Source organism: Mytilus galloprovincialis, chromosome 9 (genome assembly GCF_965363235.1).
Source record: "Mytilus galloprovincialis chromosome 9, xbMytGall1.hap1.1, whole genome shotgun sequence".
Lineage (NCBI taxonomy): Eukaryota > Metazoa > Mollusca > Bivalvia > Mytilida > Mytilidae > Mytilus > Mytilus galloprovincialis.
The window spans coordinates 80492168-80513670 of NC_134846.1; the positions used below are offsets into that span (position 1 = coordinate 80492168).

Consider the following 21503-nt stretch of genomic DNA (forward strand, 5'->3'; position numbering starts at 1 on the left):
ATATTCATGGTATTGTCTGACATTTCCAGTATATTATCAAACAAAGTTTAATTGTTTTTTAAGGTGAAATTGAATGGTTGAAAAACTAAGGATTTTATATACAATCAGTTTGATTGATAATTGCTTTTTAAATGTCAAGTGGCAAACATTTCATGCGTTATTCCTTATCATGGACATTATATATAATATGTTGTGAGTTGGATTTCTTTAAGTATGGTATAACTGATTATTATTATTATATATTTGTTTTATCCCATTTACCATATTCATCCTTACTTTCCATGAAACATTTGTCACTGGATATCATCGTTAAGCAAACAACAATCTTTCGGTCAACTTTTTATTATGTTTAGCAGAAGAAGAAGAACATTTAGATGCTGTATAATTATCAGATATCATGCCCCCTTAATTTTAATTTAATCTAATGTTTAATTTCAAGGAAAATGTAAAACTTTAAAGAGAATTTTGTTGGATATTTGGAGATTAAATGACTCTCATGCATCATGTGTGAGATTGATTGGGTTGTTTCCTCAGGAAATCATGTTTCAATTCAAAAAAATTTTTTGATGCAAAACAGCCCCATAAAAACTTCCTTGTGAAAACATGTTAATTTGAATGGGTTAACAAACCTATAGAACAGGAAATTACAGTGGCCAGCACTGCTACTGAAGAAACCCACAGAACAGGAAATCACAGTGGCCAGAACTGCTACTTTATAACTGGTTTACTACTATTGTATAGTAAAAATGGATTTTGAATTTAAAGAATAATTTTTGAAATATTTCTTACGAATGATGTGCAATTAAATCAAATTGAAGCTTATTCTGATTTGTTGGAAAGTAATGCCACTTCAATCTTTTAAATGCAGTGGTAACTTAATAATGTAACTTAAAATGAGTGCACTGTTCAGAGGAAATACTGACTTGTCACACACTTACAACAATGATACATTTATTGTCATCCTTAACGTAGGTCACCTGATTATATACTTTGGCCGGGTATTTACACATTGATTTGTTTAATTTTATTTACTTCAGAGTCCTGAACCAAATTACTTGCTACATATTTTTCTTAGAGCTTTTTTCTCCATCAAATATTGGCTAGGAAAAAATGCAGATAGTTAGAATAATTGTTCAAATGGAATTTTTAATCTTTACACATTTATATGTTAACTTGTGTTAAAGGATAATTTTGTTTTTAAATATCCTAGTTTATATTTAAAAACTGCTATTAGTTATAAAAGCTAATTATGTAATATGATTGAAATTGTCAATTCCAAGAAAATAATATTCTTTATTTGCACTGTAAAATTAGTGATCAATATATTTTGAGGTACAGAATGTATTTGTATACCTGAGCAAGTTATTATAGGTCTTAAGTAACATTATTTTATAATTCTGTAAAAGTCATATAAGAAATTATAACACATATTTATGAATATGCTATACGTTATTCTGTGATTTCATATTGAACTGGTCGGAATGATTGGCCATTCCTGGTACATAGTGTTAATCACTTTTCATATGTAAGAAAACCAACAAAACTAGTTGAACTTTACAATATATAAACTAGGGATATTTTTTCCCCAATCCATGAAAATAAATGTATTCTTTGTGAGTAACCATACGAAAAAATGATCTCATTTATTTAGTCAACTTTTTTTTTAAATAGTTAAAATATTACATGTATTATAAATATAATGAAACAAGCTGGAAAGGCAAAAGTTTTAAGGCACTGAAATTCCCCCTTGATAATAATGTATGTTATTACAATGACATACTTGTAGTAGGATGTCATTCACAAGAACAATTTTTTTTCTATCATACTCACATATTTTACTAGACTATATTTATATACTGAATTTTGTCTCATTTTATTTTATATTATATACACATTTCTATGATTTTCAAGAGATTTATTATGTTAGTTATGTTTTATAATTTTGTTAAGAGAATAAGCTCATAACTTTTCATGATAATTTTGTTTAAAATATGAATACAGAATAAGGTCAACTTTTTTTTCTATAACTTTAATAAATATAGATGTTAATTGAGTGCCTTTCATTTGTGATAAGCATAGTGGACACAAAGATTTATTGTTGACAGTTTTGAATGTCTGTAATTAAGTCATCTGCCTACACTGAAGCAGAATATTACTATGATCTTGCATGTTAATTGTATTGCTGTACTTATTAAGTATATTAGTGTTAATATGGTCTCTAAATTTTACCCTGATTTTGTTATTATGTTGCCATTATTCTTTTTGTAAAGTTACTGTTAACAATAAATATTAACTATAAACCTATTTATTGTATACCAAATAAATTATATTTGATTTATTCTGTTGGATTTTGAAGAAACACCCGCTACACTGTTCACTCTTACAAGTTTCAAAAAGCAATTAAATGTGACTGATATTTGCCACCATGGCTTATTTCTTATATCTACAGCAAACTTTGTTGTGACGGTAAATGTCCTTCCACAAATAATTATACCTGGGATGGGGTACAAGGGCAGTAAGTAAGTTATAGATCTGCCCTAGTATTTCTGCTACTACATACAATCCAAATCTCACAGATAGTCAATGATATTCTACCAATACTGTAATGTTCATAGATTAATACCCTTGTCCATTTGAATTGAGTTTGACCATCATTTTTCTTTTACCAGCTTAGGTTTAATTATGCTATTATTGTTCAATCATTGTGTTTGATGTTTTTATATCCAACCTACTATAGAAGGAAGCATAATGTTTTTCCAAGGTTTTTTGGTCTGTATCTGTCCATTTGTTTGTCTCATCTCAGGATGATTTAGTGATTTTGCTAGCGCTCATCATTTTCATCATTTACGAACCGTTGAATTTTCGTTGGAGTTCAGTATTTTTGTTTTTTAAATTTTTACCATGAGATTGTGGTCACATCAACTGGAATTTAGTACATGTATTCCTTGTGATTTGAAATTTTAACAGGTATGCCAAGTCGGGTCAAGTAGGATAAACGGTACTGTAGTTCCTTCGGAAGAACAGAGTAATAAATCGGTTTAACTTTAGAAGTAAATCGGTGTATATGAACATAAATTTACAGACTGACAGGTCGACAGGTTGACACTATATAGGTCGACAAGTGTTAAAGTTGACAGGTTGACAAGTGTTACGGTCGACAGGTTGACAGTTTGATAAGTGTTAAGGTTGACAGGTTGACAAATGTTAAGGTCGACAAGTTGACAGGTTGACAAATGTTAATGTCGACAGGTTGATAGGTTGAAGGGTTTAATTTTACAATTAAACAAGTAAATAAAAGTACATCATCCATTAAATAAAATAAAATTAACTTCAGTTTTTAACCTTTTTTACAAGTATTGAGTTATAACTTTTATATCTTTTTTTCAATCAGTCATTTTGTCAACTTGTCAACCAGAACTTAATTGTTATTATATTAAATTTGTCAACCTGTCAACCACTTATTTCAACCATAACATTTTTAAAATAGTCAACCTGTCGACTTGTCAACTTGTCAACCACTTATTCCAACCATAACGTTTTTAAAATTGTCAACATGTCGACTTGTCAACCTGTAAATCACTCATTTATTTCAGTTTAATGTAAAATTTAAACAGTTAACTTTATTACTCATGAATACATACGCGTATGAATTTATTGCAAAAGCCGGAACTATAGTACCGTATATCCTACTTGAGCCGCCAAGTCTGGGTTAATGGAGTTTAAAGTGGCAAAAGTGTATGTCAAATAAACCATTCATAGATACCAGGATTACAATTTTGTAAGCAAAATTCAAATTTAAACATTTAATTTATAATTATGACCATATCAATGATAATTTTTGTCAACACAAAATTGCTGACTACTTTGTCTGGTGATATCCTCGGGGAATAAAAACTTCAACAGGAAAGCATACTTACCATCAGAATCCTATAACATTTGAAATCAACTGCCCCTCATGTGGTAAAGTCACAGCTGAATACAGAAAACTGTCATAAAGATGAATTAAAGAGATGTAGGGTTAACATCACTAAGACAGCTAACCAACAACAAAAATAACCAGACACCTACTAGGCAACCAAGTTCTGATCATTCAAAAATTATTTCCAGGTTTTTTAAATGCAAATATTGCAAATGAGTGAATACCACAATAATAAAAACTCACATTCTGAAAATGACCATAAATGTGATACATTCTTAAAACATTAATGCAAGATTTTTGCATTTACAGAAAGATCGATTTCTTTACAATATTTGAAGCTTTAAGTTAATAAAAGGAGTGAATAAACCTGACATCATTGAGATGGGCCCCTCTGTGAATAACATGTGGTAAAAATTGTAATCCTTACCATGGGCCTTGGGGTTGTCAACTGAAAGCAATGTTTTTGACCTTGACCTTTGACCTATGAAGTTGTACTCACACTATGACACTACCTCTGAATTTGGTTAGTATACATGTCAAGTATAAACTATGAAATCATAACGGTTCTCAAGACTTAGAGGGGACACTATCTTTACCATAGGACATGGGGTTTTCAACTGAAAACAATGTTTACCTTGAACCTTGACCTAGGAAGTTGTACATAAAGTATGACACACCCTCTGGTGTTAGTCAATATACATGTCAAGTACCAAGTATGAAATCATAAAGGTTCTCTTGTTATAGAGTAGACACAATTTGTTACAGACAGATAAACAGATTGGTCACTATGGGGTGGCTGGCCACTAAGTTGAACAGAATCTTTAAATTATCTTCAATCAACTCCAAATTTTTCAGAATAACAGACAGAAAGACGGAGTTGTTGCTATCTTTTGATACACACACTTAAGTATTCAGTAAACAGGAAGTTGAAAGAGTAATGGATGTTAAAACACTTCATATGGTAAACCATGATAATATTTTCAAGTATCAGTAGTTCCCTGGAAAAATTTGAAAAAAATTCATACACAGCCAGTATTTGTTAACCTATATTAGTATTTGGTAAACAGAAAGTTGAAGAGATTAACACCTACCCATGGAGCAGGAGTATATAAAACTACATCTTCAGAGACTGTATCAAAGGTGGTTAACAGACATTCAGCATTAAAAACAATAGACCACTTTCGAGTTCATCCGTCACCGGAAAAAACTCATCAATAATACGTGCCTTTATGACGTCATTTACCAGATAGAGGGGATCGTCTATATCCCTGCACTATTCACTAAAACCAGAATTTTTAACGGAATGCATCGAACTCGTAAGTTGTCTATTGCTCTTGTGTGTTGAAACAATAAACATGCAGCTTTAAAATGGACACAATTAGAACAAGTTAATTCAAACCAAATCTTTAAAACATTAGTTTTATTGTAACCATATATTTCATTACTTTACAACAATATCACAATACTGTATCTGTGGATATTGAAAAAAAACCATTTTAATCTAATATTACAATATGACAGTTTCTTCTGAAGGGTAAAGAGTCTGACAATGAACAGATCGATCCACTAAATTTTCCTCTTTATTTTGGTCTGTTGCATTAACTTTATTGTTTGATGTTTTCAGTAAACTCAATTGAGTATGATTGTCTCAATGTAATAAAACTACTGGTTGAATTGATGTCAGCAAGTAAAATTATAATTGTATTTCTTTCAGGTCAGTGAAAAGATGTTTTAGCTTAGAATCCAATGTCAAGACTTCTACTTGTATTATGACCCTTCTTTTCTGTCAATATGAGAATTTAAGTTATTCTTCAATAAAAACATATTAAATCAGAAGACATATACAGTGGATTGATAAGAGTTTGTAGCCATTTATTGATATAATTATTGTGTCCATTTATTATTGCAATTTTTTGAGAATGTACAAAAATGAGAGATTAATATTCACAATTTAAGGAAAATCTCAATACATACATATGCATCAGCTATCAGAATGGGAGTTAGTCACATTATTTGCATTATAATGTATATTTAAATATAAGGTTGTTTTTTTTAAATTTACAATATTTTGCTATTTGATGAAAACCTTCATTTATGACTGATTGAGAAGATGAGAATTTAGAATGTATTTATTGCATTTTAATATAGCAAAGATATGATACAACTACGCTGTCAAGTACAAATCCAGGCATTCTTGGCAGACTCTGAAGATTCTTGCAGTTGTCATGCTGATGTATGATACTTGATTTGCCCACTGTACACTCATTTTATACTTTATTTAATCACATGTACATGATAAAAAGTCACAATCAAATAAAATGATCTACAAATGGTCTTTCATTATAAATAGATTAGTGTAAAATACAAATTTAAAATGACTGGTCCCTAATACTTTCAAAATCAATAATGAGGCATACAGAAGCAGTGTTTTTCTATTCAATAGAATTCTTTTTTGTTACAGACTGTGTTTTATATACTATATTATTGTACTTTCATGAGAAGAGACATAAACTTTACAAATAGTAAGTATCAAACATATAAGACATTTGTATAATGCATTCATAATGTGCAAATGAACAGGAATTGTATTTGACATATTTGTCTCCTCCTTACCAGGAAATTTAAGAAAAATAAAAAAATAAAGAAATGTTTGACATATTCAATCATCAGTTACACAGGTGTAATGCTATACTGAAAATTCAGAAATTATTAGTGCACTTATTAGTTGGATTTGAGGACCCCCGTTAAAATGCAAGGCTTTATATTTGCAATCTGCCAAGATCCTAATCTTTTATAGGGTTACAGATCAAGGATGTTTAAGTGCCCCATGTAATAACCAACTTATCAATCACATCTTTGTTTATAGGGAATCAATTCATTACATACCATGGAAAGTAAAAGTAGACATATATTGGATTTAAACATTGAGATTGTCAGTTGTCACATTTTCTTCAAAATAAACTTGTGAATTTCCAGTTCTAAATAAGGCTGATACTTAGTAAACTATAAGTTATATTACTTCTCTGGTTAACTCTTATTTAAAAAATATAGATATCTTTGATTAAATAAGCTCTTATTTACTGCAAGAACATTTTATCTTGAACACATATTATACCCATTTTCACTATAAATATTCAGACCAGCATCGTTGTAATAAAATTTCAATTTTAAAAATTATTTATAAATGTAGAATATACATACATTATTCACAATGATTGCATTGTTTGTGCATTTACACAAGACAAAAAAAACATCACAAGAAAAACATCTATGTAAGGTCATGGTAGATATATAATTGGCAAAAAAATATAAAAAAGCACTTTACAATTTTAAAAGATATCTTTTAATAACTACAAACCTCCTGTTTTGTTCCATATTATATTGAAAAGAACATAATAAATATTTCTAGTCATATAAGATAGTAAATTTCTTTAAGAAAGTTCATGTTTGTTGACTTGCTATTATTTTCTGGGACATAAAATGAAATTTATATATATAAACGAGACAACAGTCACATGACATCAAATTGGAAATACCGGTAACCTCAACAAATAATCTATAATTAAGTCTTTTAAAATAAAACTCATAAGATAATAAATAAATATTAAATACTAGCACTTTTACGAAAATAAATAATTTTAGTAATCCAGTGTTAACAGCTACATATTTACCAGGAATGTCTTTCCCTTAAATTGTAAAATAGTTTGGAACATTGTATAATTATACTTTTCCTAAATATATAATCTAACTACAGTTAAGATAGTGGTTCTGATCATCAAATCTGACAATAATGTTATAACCTGACATCACATTTCTTTCTGTGAATTCTTTTATTGTTGTGGGTTCCAGTTTTCATGGATATTTAATTTCATGGTTTTGCCAAATTCTTATAATAAGCTTATAGACATTTGTACTTAGGTGAACATTTAAATTTGTAACTAATCTATATCCACAAAATTCTAGAACACTAGTATATCCTGCCAATTATAATGAATCCATAGTATTTAACAGTGAGCATAATTTATTGTATGGCAAGATTTCAAAATTGGACAACCCTATTTGGCATTATTGCAAGCTACCAATTAAAAGAATGACATTGATACAAAATAATAACAATGTACTACTCATGACAATATTTGAAACCTACCCCATAGCATTCAGGCTTAAAAGATGGCAGGGCAAAAACTTAACATAATCAGAATGCAAAAATTAGAAAAAGAAAGAAAACATAGGCAAACTTCAAAAGGGAGACAGATTTGTCAAAGCAACTTTGCTTGTTTGTGAATTCTTGATATTTATTTCAAGTGCTTTATGGTGTTACGGGAAGATGAATCTGAATAAATATTGGTTAAACGAAACAAAAACAAAAAAGAGCTTGAAAACAATGTGGAGAAACCTTGAAACAGAAATTGTGAGTCTTTAACATTTATACCTTAATTTTTGCCAATTATTTTGCATTAATATATCAAGATTTAAAGATCATATTCAATTTCAAAATACGTGATATTATAAATTGAATATCAATAATCAAAGATTGTTCCTGGTTATGAAAAAAATACACATAATTCTTCAAGATGAATAATCGAGCATTAATAGATGATATAATATTTTTTAGAAGAATCATTGTAAAAAATCATTTCCTTTGAACAAATTTTTCACATCATGGATTTTTTTAGCAATATATTGATGACTGTAAAACTTTACAAAAATAACATGAAAAGTAACACTGAATATAACACTTAATCACATCTGTTTCAAACAAACTAACAGATTTTTTTTTTGATTTTTTTATTTAAATTTATTGCCTTTTTTACAAAAACATAACACCTATCCTTAACATACATACAAATATATTCTGGATGTGCAGAATTGAAGTCAAATGACCATAACTTTTTGAGCAGGGCTAATTAATCTTTTATGGAAATGAGATGTGCTAATGGTAAATTTAGTATTGCTGTATAGCACTTATGCTGTTCCCATTTGTTATCTTTTACTGTAAAACAAATTCAAACATTGATATATTCTTAATGCATGCCATTTTAAATTGATATCGAAAGTTTGGAAAAGATTTATGATGTCAAATTTAGCAAAGCAGCATTCAAGAGATTATGTTTTTTCAAAACAAAATTTTTTTATAACACATTCTGAACTCGTTTCTACTTGTTTAATTTCAAGTATTACAAATCATTTTGTATAGAAATTGAACCGTTTATAGTTTATGTATTTATACAATAATTCAAAATTAACAAGACATGAGACAGGCATTTTAGTGAGGTAAATAGGTTGGTAAACTATACTTGTAATTGACAAATCAAAGGAGTAGGTCCGGTAAGGGCCGATTTTGGCCTCAAATTTCAGGTTCATCTCACAAAAGTTTTTGGACACTTTTTAAACACTTAAGTGTCTATTTCAATTGATTCGATTAGTTTATGTGAAAGATTTTAACTGATTTAGTCATTAAAAACGCTCTGATCGAAGCTTAAATATGAAAAATCTATCAAATATGCAAAAAAACGTCACTTTTCAGATGGTTTTTCTCAAAAATGAAAGTGGCCGCATCCGTGTTCATCCTCAACCTTTATATATGTGTTGTATTATCATCAAATACAACTTACATTTCAATATTATGAATGAACACGAATGCGGCCACTTTCATTTTAGACGGAAACCGTCTAAAAATTAACCAAAATGCTAAAATTTTGAAGATTTCAGTAATTTAGCATGATTTAATGATGCTAGAACGCGATATTTGTGCATTGTATTTTCAAAAATAGCTCATATTTATGTAGCAGAAGCATTTTACTTTCCAAAATAAAGCTTAAAGATTACATTTTCACAATTTTCTAAAACTGCTATATATTGGGGCCAAAAAGGGGTCTTACTGAACCTACTCCTTTTTATAAAAGGAAGCTTACAAATTCTATTACTAACAAATGTTAGATATAATATTTCTGAATGCAACACAATTCCATTTTCAAATTTTAAAAAGCAAGACTTGCCAAGCAGTTTGATTATTTAACTATCAATAATTTAGAAGTGTTGAAACTCACATGATGATTTTGTAGAATATTATCATCTTGACATTCTAGTTAATAATCTAAATAAACATAACATACTTCTTCAAACAATAAAAAAACTATGAAATAAATAAACAACATTTAAAGTTTTAAACATACATATAAATCATGAAGAATTAGATCAAACAATTAAGTGCCATTCCAGAGATATAGTTCTTCTGAAAAGCAGATATATGCTTGTTTGGCAGCATTTCTATTATATAAAACAAATCCATCATACAGTCAATTATGTGGTAAATAACATGTATGATTTGCCATTTACATGTAAAAAGTATCTCAAATATCATATCAAATAACATGTAAAATGGCAAGGCTATGAAAAGAAACAATAACCTAAGTCCTTGGCACCAAAATCTCTAGAAATACATATATGGTATAACATCTAGACTATATCCACTATAATATCAAAGATAATCATGTGAGTATTATAACATCACAGAAAAACTTTGACGCTTTAATGTTTATCTGTGGCGTAAAGTGCATCTAAGAAGCACCCAACTAATTCTGTTACCATGGACTTGTCTGGGATAGTCTGAGCCATTCCGTAGATAGCACCCTGAAAATATAAGTGGAAAAGCATTAAGAATTATCTACAGTTCATCATATCCTTGATCCCTACAAATAAAATTCAAAACATGGGAGGACTGGAAATGCAGCTTTACGAGTTCAGACAATTCTTTGAATCATTGTTGACTGTTTGGAATGAGCAAAGTTGTTTTTCTAATCCTGAGTGATAAATGCTGAGTATGATCGAGTAGATAATTATCATATATAAAATATACAATTAGCATATCTAACTTTTTAATTTAATTTTATTAACTGATATTGAAAAATTTAATATTAATACATGTATCATGAATTTTCTATGTATTTATGTATCACAATGCTAGGTGTTTTTTCAGATCAAATAAAATAAATTACAAACAAAAGTTTGTTCTGCACCGTGGGACGACCATGATGACAGGTGGAAAATTATTAGGGTGCCACTGGAAAATAAAGGTATGTTGGTTAGGGTAGAAATTTTACCTTCCAACAGGCCAACTACAGACCCTTCAGAGATGACATGTATTTACAGGGCCAAATAATCCCAAAAATGTACCTTGTGCTTTTTCAGCTTATATAAACAAATGTACACACAAAATCTAAAGCAAATAATCATACCATTCCTCCAATTTCTGAGTTTGGATCCTTCATAATTTCTGTAACACCATTTTCTACATCACCAAGGAATCGTTCTGCTACACCCTCATGTGTATGTACATATGTAACACACAAATGTACACTGAAAGAAATAGTTTAACATTAGACAGTGAAATAAATTGGATGGGTCCTGTTTGCAAGTAAATAGTCTAATTTTCAATGTAATGGAAAAAAAATCCTCCTGCCCTTCAGATTATAACATAGCTTCCTTTTTGTGCATTGTACTTTTACTACAAGAGTTTGTAGTGTCTGCTTTAAACCTGACACAGATATCCATGAGTTTGTCTTCCCTATATACAGGTAAGGAAGGATTGTCTTATGTCATGTCTTAATGTTATTTCAAATTGTTTTTAAGAGAATTAAGTATACACCTTTAAACAATTTGTCCGCCATTACTGAACGTGAAATTTTGACGTCATAATACAAAATATCTGACGCCGATGAAACAGTGATTGTTGTGTGACATCAATAGTTAAAGCGGGACAGATTCTCGGGTCATCCAGGAATAGCGATAGGGTGTATTGAGTGCAGATCTTTAATAGTTTCTATTCAATTAATTCACAACTCTTATAGATCAGGACAATTTAGAGCTTGATGTATTATTTTACATAGACACCAGGCACTAGTTTAAAAAAAAAATCTAACGTCTGATGTAGTATAAAAAAGAAGATGTGGTATGATTGCAAATGAGACAACTATCCACTAAAGATGTTTATCTATTGTGATAAAAAATCATAATATCTAATAAAATTAGTAGATTTAGCTAACAAAGTCCTTATATTTGAATAAAGTAACATTATTTGTGGAAAATTGTTTTAATGTTAATAAGGCTTAAATTAAAAATTGTTTGCTATCCCCTCTCTGTGATTAAAGTAAGATAAATATAGATTCTTACACTGCAACAAGTGTATTACGATATTTCTCCACTCGAGACAGTTAAATTTTATTATTTAAAGCGTGAGGCTTGCTGAGCCCTTTAAATAATAAAATTTAACTGTCGAGAGTGGAGAAATATCGTAATACACGAGTTATAGTGTCGGAATCTGTTTCTCTGATGCTTTTTATCGTTCTTTTTCAAAGATTTTCAGAAAATTGTGCTCTTTATATGCGACGTCATCAGGCAAGGTCGCCTTTTTTCATGACGTCACAATAGGAAAATTGAGAAGAAAACAAAACATTTTGACGTCATAATCAAATTTTGACTAATCATTTGCCGAGAACAGATTTTTCACTAGTGAGGAGAAATATTTTTCTCACACCAGTCAGGAAATGTGAAAATAGCACAAAAATTAGAGAACTCAATTTTCCTAACACTCAATCATAATGGGAAGATGATATATGATGTTTTCATTTATAGTCTTTTTCAGAAAAGCTCTGATTGTTTGGGGAAGGTTCCAATTACAATTTTTCACTATAGCATTCACCATCAGTTAGAAGCTTCTGGAATAAATTGGTGTACTGTTTTGTGTTTGTGCATATGTGTGTTTGTGTTAGGCGTTATTACACTTTTTTCATGTATTTGTCTTTAGGGATCGAGTATTGCAGATTAGTTACATCAGCGTTTCTGCTTCATTTGAGTTCTGACATAATTGCATACACCATATAGATCGTAGAAACAAATGCCTTTACGAGTAGAAAGACAAATGCTGTTGGGATATTTTTGATGCATACCACAACTTGAAACAGTGAATTCTTGACAGCACAATTAAACCTATTTTTTCACCAGGATATTGTTCCTCAAATTAAAAATAGAAAGAAAGGTGTTTTTTTTTAATAATTTCCAGGAGAGCAATTTCATGAATACTTGGAAGAAGATGCTTCTTCTGTGACATAGGCACTTTGTTTTAGAATATTTCCCCCTATATACATTAATGTTATATTAAGGTATTATACAGGAAATTTGTATTCTGAAACAAGTGCTTGTGATCTGTGATTTAGAGAAGTTAGTCTCATTGCACTAAGAAACTTAATGATGATGAGGGTAGATTTGACCTTGCTCATATATGACGTTTTTGCACGATCTGAATATTTAAATGTTACAAAAACATATTTATAACATAATAAAATAATTCTTTATATTCGTATACATTAATTTTAAACATTTCAAAACGAATAAAAGAAATTATAGATATACATAACTGTCTTTGATAAACTTATGAAAAATACTTGTATCTAGTACATTTACAGATTTTGTAACGATTTTAAATTCAATAAAAACAAGAGGCTGTCACAACGACAGCAAACCGGATTTATAAATATTTATTTGTGTCCTGGCAATATCACAAGAACCATTACTGATGAATGGTGAAAGTGAAAATCGTCAATATCAAATTTGACCTCCATTTTGTCATCAGTATCAACATCTTAAAATTTGAAAAGCTTAGATTGAATGGTTCATGAGTAAATGCAACAACGTGAATGGAAACGCCATTTCACAATCTTTCAAGAACCATAACTCCTGAACGGTAAAAGTCAAAATCGTCATTATTGAACATGACCTCTAATTTGCCATCAGTAACAACATATAAAAATTTGAAAAGCTTTGGTTGAATGGTTCATGAGAAAATGCACGGACACGACTGGAAACACCATTTTTCAATCTTTCAAGAACCATAACTCCTGAACGGTAAAAGTCAAAATCATCATTATTGAACTTGGCCTCAATTTTGTCATCAGTAACAACATATTAAAATTTGGGAAGCTTAGGTAGAACAGTTCATGCGTAAATGCACGGACACGACTGGAAACTCCATTTCTCAATCTTTCAAGAACCATAACTCCTGAACGGTAAAAGTCAAAATCACCATTATTGAACTTGACCTCCATTTTGTCATCAGTAACAACATATTAAAATTTGGGAAGCTTAGGTAGAACAGTTCATGTGTAAATGCACGGACACGACTGGAAACTCCATTTTTCAATCTTTCAAGAACCATAACTCCTGAACGGTAAAAGTCAAAATCGCCATTATTGAACTTGACCTTCATTTAGTTGTCAGTAACAACATATTAAAATTTTAAAAGCTTTGGTTTAGCGGTTCATGAGTTAATGCACGGACAACATTTGATTGCCGCCCGCCCGCCCGCCGTACATCCCCAAATCAATAACCGACATTTTTGTCACAAAAATCCGGTAAAAACTATATATGTAAAAGACAAGAGGCTGTCACAACGACAGCAAACCCGATTTATTAACATTTATTTGTATCCTGGCAATATCACAAGAACCATAACTGATGAACGGTGAAAGTGAAAATCGTCAATATCAAATTTGACCTCCATTTTGTCATCAGTATCAACATATTAAAATTTGAAAAGCTAAGGTTGAATGGTTCATGAGTCAATGTAACAACATGAATGGAAACACCTTTTTTCGATTTTTCAAGAACCATAACTCCTGAACAGTAAAAGTCAAAATCAACATTATTGAACTTGACCTCCATTTTGTCATCAGTAACAACATATTAAAATTTTAAAAGCTTTGGTTAAACAGTTCATGAGTAAATGCAAGGACACGACTGGAAATGCCATTTTTCAATCTTTCAAGAACCATAAACGGTAAAAGTTAAAATTGTCATTATTGAACTTGACCTTCATTTTGTTGTCAGTAACGCCCGGCCGCCTGCCGTACATCCCCAAATCAATAACCAACATTTTTGTCACAAAAATCCGGTTAATAAAATTATAACCCTGATCAAGGTAGACAATTAACACATTGACTTTATGAAATTGAACATAGTTCAAAGGAAAATAACTCTTGCATACAAATGACACATCAATGGAATTAATTAGCTGCACATTTGTGCACCACCTTCAAAGAAGATTCTAAAATATCAATATAACCACAAGTTGTTAATCTATAGGATACTGACGACTAATGAATGCTAATCCACAGTAAAGAATATTTGTTTAAAATCTTTTAACACTTACTCAGAAAAATGCTCTAACTACTTGACTTTCAAAGCTCATAACTAACGTGTTTACACACTGATATAAAATAGTTGTAAACATTACAAACCTGTAGTCGTATAAGACATTATACACCTCATGTGCTTGCATTAACTTATCCAAATATATATTTATTTAAAGCCTAATCATTTCTACCTATTGTTTACATTTTGTATATTTTGGAATTCTAATTGTGTCACAAATTCCGGTTAAAAATTCACTAAATACCAATATCCTGATATGGTCAGGTAAATATGCTATCTGATGATTGTTTGTCATGAACCATTCAGTAAAATTTTGATTAATTTAAGTCATAAGATTTTTTGTGAAATTCAGGCCTCTCTATTGTTGGATGTTTTAAGTCTCATAAACCAATTGATGTAAGCATGATAAACACTGTTTAGAGTAAGTCTTACCTGTTTGGGTACTGCAGTGAATTTAATGCCCATCCTTTACTGGTCATATAATCAGCCAGTCTGAAGATGTTGAACTCATCTGAACCAAAGCCTATTACTGACATCAAGGGATTACCAAATACTTTCATTCCTCTGATTTTTCTTAACCTATAATTCAAACAACAATGATGCTATTTTAACCAAATATGATAATACATTTACCTTTACATACAAACTTTTTTTTTTGCCAAGTCTCCATGGTATATTTCATAACTACTGTACATTCAGAAATGATTGTAATGTCTTTATTAATGTGGAAAAAACACTAGTATCAGGTTATTAATAATAAAACCTCACATTCAGTTGCCATTTTTGGCTTCTAGTTTCAAAGGAGTTTGTCTGTCATCCTTATACAGAAACCACTTCTCCAACAAGTGTAAGTTATTTTTCTAATGCATTCAGCATCATTTTAATGTCTGAGGGAATACAAATTTAGATCTAGAAATGTGTGGTTGTAAAACTAGAGGCTTTCACGAGCCTGTGTCGCTCACTTTGGTCTATGTGCATATTAAACAATGGACACAGATAAATTCATGACAAAATTGTGTTTTGGTGATGGTGATGTGTTTGTAGATCTTATTTTACTAAACATTCTTGTTGCTACAATTATCTCTATCTATAATGAACTTGGCCGAGTAATTACAGTGGAAAATATGTTCTAAAAATTTACAAAAATTTACAAAAATTTATGAAAATTGTTAAAAATTGACCATTAAAGGAGATGTGACACATTTTTTTTTTTAATTTTTTTTTAATTAATTAATAAATATCGGTCAAATAACATATTGTAATAATTTTTTCTTGTCAAAACCTCATTTAACGGCCTTTTAATGGTCAAAGAATCCAGTGCTTGTCGTAATCTTTGATTTTTAATGAGATACCGGTCACGTGATCGTGATGACGTCAGTGGATACAATCTGAGAAAATGTCTCAAAAAGGACGAAGTCGATCACATTCCTGTAAAAATTTAAATTTTTTTCATTAATCAAGCTTCATGAAAAATTTCCTAAACTCGAAAATGAATAAATGTAATAAAATAAAATATTTCAAGATCACTCTCTTATAATTTAAAAACAATTCTCAACAATCGTCATAAATTACCTATCACCTTACCAAGAGTGTTGGGTGTAAAATTTGAATTACTAAAGCTGCCCCAAATAAATGTGTAATAAGTATGACATAACAGGGGGGGATATTATAAGTAAGATTTAAAGAAGTTTTAAAACAGTAATATATATTCATATGTCTTTTTCTCCTCCATAATAATCCCATTGAAAATGTTCTATGAGTACTGGCTTATTTTTTGTGATATTTTTTCCGTGTGGTATATCCTCAGTCTATAAATTGTTTTGTATTTTGTGACTTCTCTTCAACTTCGACAAAGTTTGGCATAGGGGCCTTATATGTAAAATGAAAGCTTATGGTATTGACGGAAACTTATTGAATTGGTTTCAGGATTATCTACACGACAGAAAACAGAGAGTAGTAATGCATAACAGAAAGAATTAAAAAAACGATAGGCCATTATGTAAAATTGAAACGTTTCATTTGTACGGCCCAAGGAAATTGAATATCATTTAACGCAATTGAGATGTTCCCCTTCATTCTTAAACAATGATCTATTTAGAGCTAATATTATAAATTTATAAATGATCCTTCTTGTCATTGTGGGTCAGATATTGATGATGTCTACCATTACTTCTTTGTTTGTCCAAAATACACATTATGTAGAAAAACCTTATTCAATAATCTCAACTGGCTATCCGAAAACATTGTTTTAAATACAAAACTATTAATTTGCGGACACATGGAACTTTCGAATGAACACAAAATATTCAAATTTTCAAACATGTTCAAAATTTCATAAAATGGTCAAACAGATTTTTTATGCCTTGATAGAGGTTATTGTTACTGGCACGGAACATCATTGTCATCATCAGTACACACGTCACCGTCACAGAATCATATGACTTTTCAAACTTTCTTTTTCTCTTTTTTACGTATGAAAGCTAGTATTATTCTATAAACTGTTTTCCTTATATGCATGTCCATTATATAATACTATTATTGTAATTTTATATTGTATTATGGAGAAGACTTCATAAGTATGATTTACTTGTGTCTAATCCTTTTTGCTTTAATTCAGCAAGTAAAATATGTTTTAACTAACTCAGTCTATACTTATACATTATCTACTACTCCCAGGTCTGTATCGATTGGATTTATCCGCATTATTTAAGTTAAAACTATGTTATTCATCTCCATGTCTTATGCAATATAAAGACTTGCATACATTCACTAGCCAAAATATTTGTTTCTCATTCAAGTCACCTTTTGCATATAATTTTTCACCACGATAACCTTGCATCAATGGTCTGTCATTTTAAAAGCATCACTTGATATCTCTTCACAATTTATCTTTTATTAAGAAATAAAATGATTTTTAATAAATAAATAGAATAGGTAAGTACTAATAACTTATTGCATGACACACTTCATATCTGCCTAATTTTTATTAGAAAACTCAGAAGGAAATTTATGTACCCACTACAGGTTATGTATTAGTTATGGGGACTGACAGGCTTTTTTTTTAATTAATTATTTACTTTAGAAGCATTTCTTCTTAATTCTCTATTTATTTTGCTTATCTAATATTATTCCATTCTTTACTAAGTAAATTCACAAACACATTATTTTGTATCCGCCCCCTTTTTTAAGCTGCACTGTCAGTCCTCTTTTCTCTATTCTGTAAACCCCCATAGCCGACAGTAAGGTATTGACTATTGTTTATTCAAACAGGTTAAACAGATGCATTACGTAACCTATATCTGTAACCATTACTCTAGTATATTTTCCAACCTCACCTGTGCACCCAGCAGGTGATCATGGATGTACACAGATTCGACGCATGTTACGCAATAGTGCGTATTGCCGATGTCATATATATATCACCACCCGGGGGCATGACACCTGTAGCTTTCAAATTCAAAGGTAACCCAGCACTGCAGAGAAAGTGTGCCGCATACCTGTAACTTCTGATCGATGTTGATGACTTTTAATTTATTATGTCCAATTTCAGTGTACACACCTGCACACGTGAACAGGTAGTGAGGTACACGCAGGAGGTACAGGAAGTTCACAATACCAAATTTTAGATTTTAGAACATTGAGATAAATTTGGCTATAAAATTATACACAAATATGACTAAACTATTAAAAAAATCATTAATAAGGGACGCAAAAAATATTTGCGAAGAAAAAGATTTTTTTCTCCCTCAGCCATTCTCCGCATTTCACAAGCTCCCCGCTTAGGTGGGGCTCAGCTGTTGTTGGGTGTGTCAATGGAATGTCAGGTACCACATTTGGACGAAGTTTTGGCTTCATGGTAGGACATCCCTCGAGATTTTTCATAACTTCTGGGTCACGATCGTAACATGCATTTGTAAAGTGGGCGGAACAAAGTCTATGACTAGTGCTTGGTAGGAAGTCCTATCTCTTCCTGGGACTAATCTGCGGGTTACTCAGAAAACGGATTTTTTTTTATCAAATTGTCCTTATGCCTATTGTTGCATCTACTGGCAGAACACAGAACCATTTTTAATCACTGTCATGGGTTTTGTTGGAAGATATTCGAATATGAAATTGGGCTTATTATGCCTTTACACCCGTCAGTCAAATATGATTGATGTAACCACTGACGTCACAGCCTCGTTCTGAGTGACTTCCGGGATTGAAATATGCATAATTAGTATGTCGACAGATCGATATATTTAAATTTATTTTTTATCCATTTAAACGATAATTATATTGTTATCGATGTTTTTGGGGGGTAATTATGTATAAATAAATATTTATTTAAAAAAAAAAAAAAAAAAAAAAATCATGTCACATCTCCTTTAAGGAGGCTCGAGGGTATAAAAATTTCAGAAAAAAAATTAAACATCTGTTTTTCATTACAAATTTTATTTATTACCTTTTGTAGTTGTTACTTTATCATATGGTACAAAAAACATTCAAAACAATTAATTCGTGTTGGCCCAAGATGACTTTTAAAATGTAAACATCATTGAAAAACTTCCAAATTATCTCCCTTTGATGGAAAAATGCCATTTTTTGACTTTAAAATTGAAATATCTCTTTTAACTCATCGGTGACCTATATTTTTTAATATAATTTCGATATATGCTGTACTTAAACTAAATTATTGTAAAATGTGAGCGATTTCTGTAATAAATTTCTTTTTTTATTTTGATATTAACTTTATTTCTCCTATTAGGTCAACAGAAGAAAAAAAAAACTTTTATAAGATGTATGCTTTTTTCGAAGGCAGATTGTGAGCGCAAATGAACGGTGACCCCATTTTTTTATTTTATTTTTCTATTAACTATAAGATAAAGTTCATTTATAGAAAAATATAGAGAAATCCTATATAAATGATTTAGACCCGCGAACCCCCTTAAGGACAATAACTCCTTAAGGGGTCAATTGACAATTTTGGTCATGTTGACTTATTTGTAGATCTTATTTTGCTGAACATTATTGCTGTTTACTGTTATCTCTATCTATAATAATATTCAAGATAACCGAAAACTGCAAAATTTCCTTAAAATTACTAATTCATGGGCAGCAACTTCACAACAGGTTGTCCGATTTGTATGAAAATTTCAGGGCAGATAGATCTTGACCTGATAAACAATTTAACCCACGTCAAATTTGCTCTAAATGCTTTGGCTTCAGAGTTATAAGCCAAAATCTACATTTTACCCCAATGATCTATTTTTAGCCATTGCAGCCATCTTGGTTGGTTGGCCAGGTCATCAAACACATTTTTAAAACTAGATACCCCAATGATGATTGTGGCCAAGTCTGGTTAAATTTGGCCCAGTAGTTTCAGAGGAGAAGATTTTTGTAAAAGGTTACGGATGATAGACCACGGACACCAAGTGATGAGAAAAGCTCACTTGACCTTTCAGGTCAGGTGAGGTAAAAATGACCCAATATAATGTGAGCTGTGTCAGATAGAAATGGACCTTGTGCAAGTCAAATGCATGTATACCAGTATATCTATAAGACTTTGATTGATTTTGGATCATTCAAATACAAAACAAGAGATGAATTTTGTTGGAGTCTTATAACAGTTCAATTTTCAAACAGTTACAGGTTTTCCAAGGAGAAGTTTTCAACCAGAAATAGGTTATCAGATATATAGATGCCGATACTGATTTCATAAGGTCGATTTAAATCCGATGCAGCCCATGTATTAAGATATTCCAATATTCATAGCACAGTAATAACCTAAAATAAATTCCAATGTTTGAAAATTAATTCCTAAATATATAATAATTATATTTTAAATAAAGTACTTCTTACTTACCCATCTGTAATTTTTCTAGTTGTGCTGATTATTTTTCTTGTAGAATTAACATATCCTTCTTCACCAAAGTAAATAAGTGTAGCCCAGCATGCAGCAATGATAGCCCCTGCTCTACTACCTGAAAATTCGAATCATAATGTAATATTTACATACATAATACAAACACACTACAGCATGCAGCAATGATATCTCCTGCTCTACTACCTGAAAATTCAAAACTTAATGTAATATTTATATACATAATACCAACACAGCCCAGCATATGACAATGATAGCTCCTGCTCTACTACCTGAAAATTCAAATCATAATGAAATATTTACATGCATTACAAACCTTCAACTTTTATTTTTTTCCCTCATTCATTTTTTATAGAAGGTTTGGAACTTACAAAAACTATTATTATCTGATGTTATATTTTTAAGATAATGATCATACCTCCCTTAGAACATGTAGCATAGATTCCACCATGTCTGATGTTATATTTTTATCATACCTCCCATAGAAGATGTAGCATAGATTCCACCATGTCT

The 21503-nt window shown here is 30.5% G+C and overlaps 1 protein-coding gene across 1 annotated transcript in view; it reads right to left on the bottom strand.

Annotated features, from left to right (window-relative positions):
• Positions 1-5324: 5324 nt before the first annotated feature.
• LOC143046108 (sphingosine-1-phosphate lyase 1-like) overlaps positions 5325-21503 on the bottom strand; it is a 34024-nt gene continuing 17845 nt past the window's right edge. Inside the window, exons 13-16 of the mRNA XM_076219104.1 lie at positions 20973-21090; positions 15560-15706; positions 11158-11278; positions 5325-10552 (exon numbers count right to left, since the gene is read on the bottom strand). Coding sequence (XP_076075219.1) covers positions 10451-10552; positions 11158-11278; positions 15560-15706; positions 20973-21090 — 488 coding nt within the window. The 3' untranslated portion in view covers positions 5325-10450. The remainder of the gene's footprint in view (positions 10553-11157; positions 11279-15559; positions 15707-20972; positions 21091-21503) is intronic.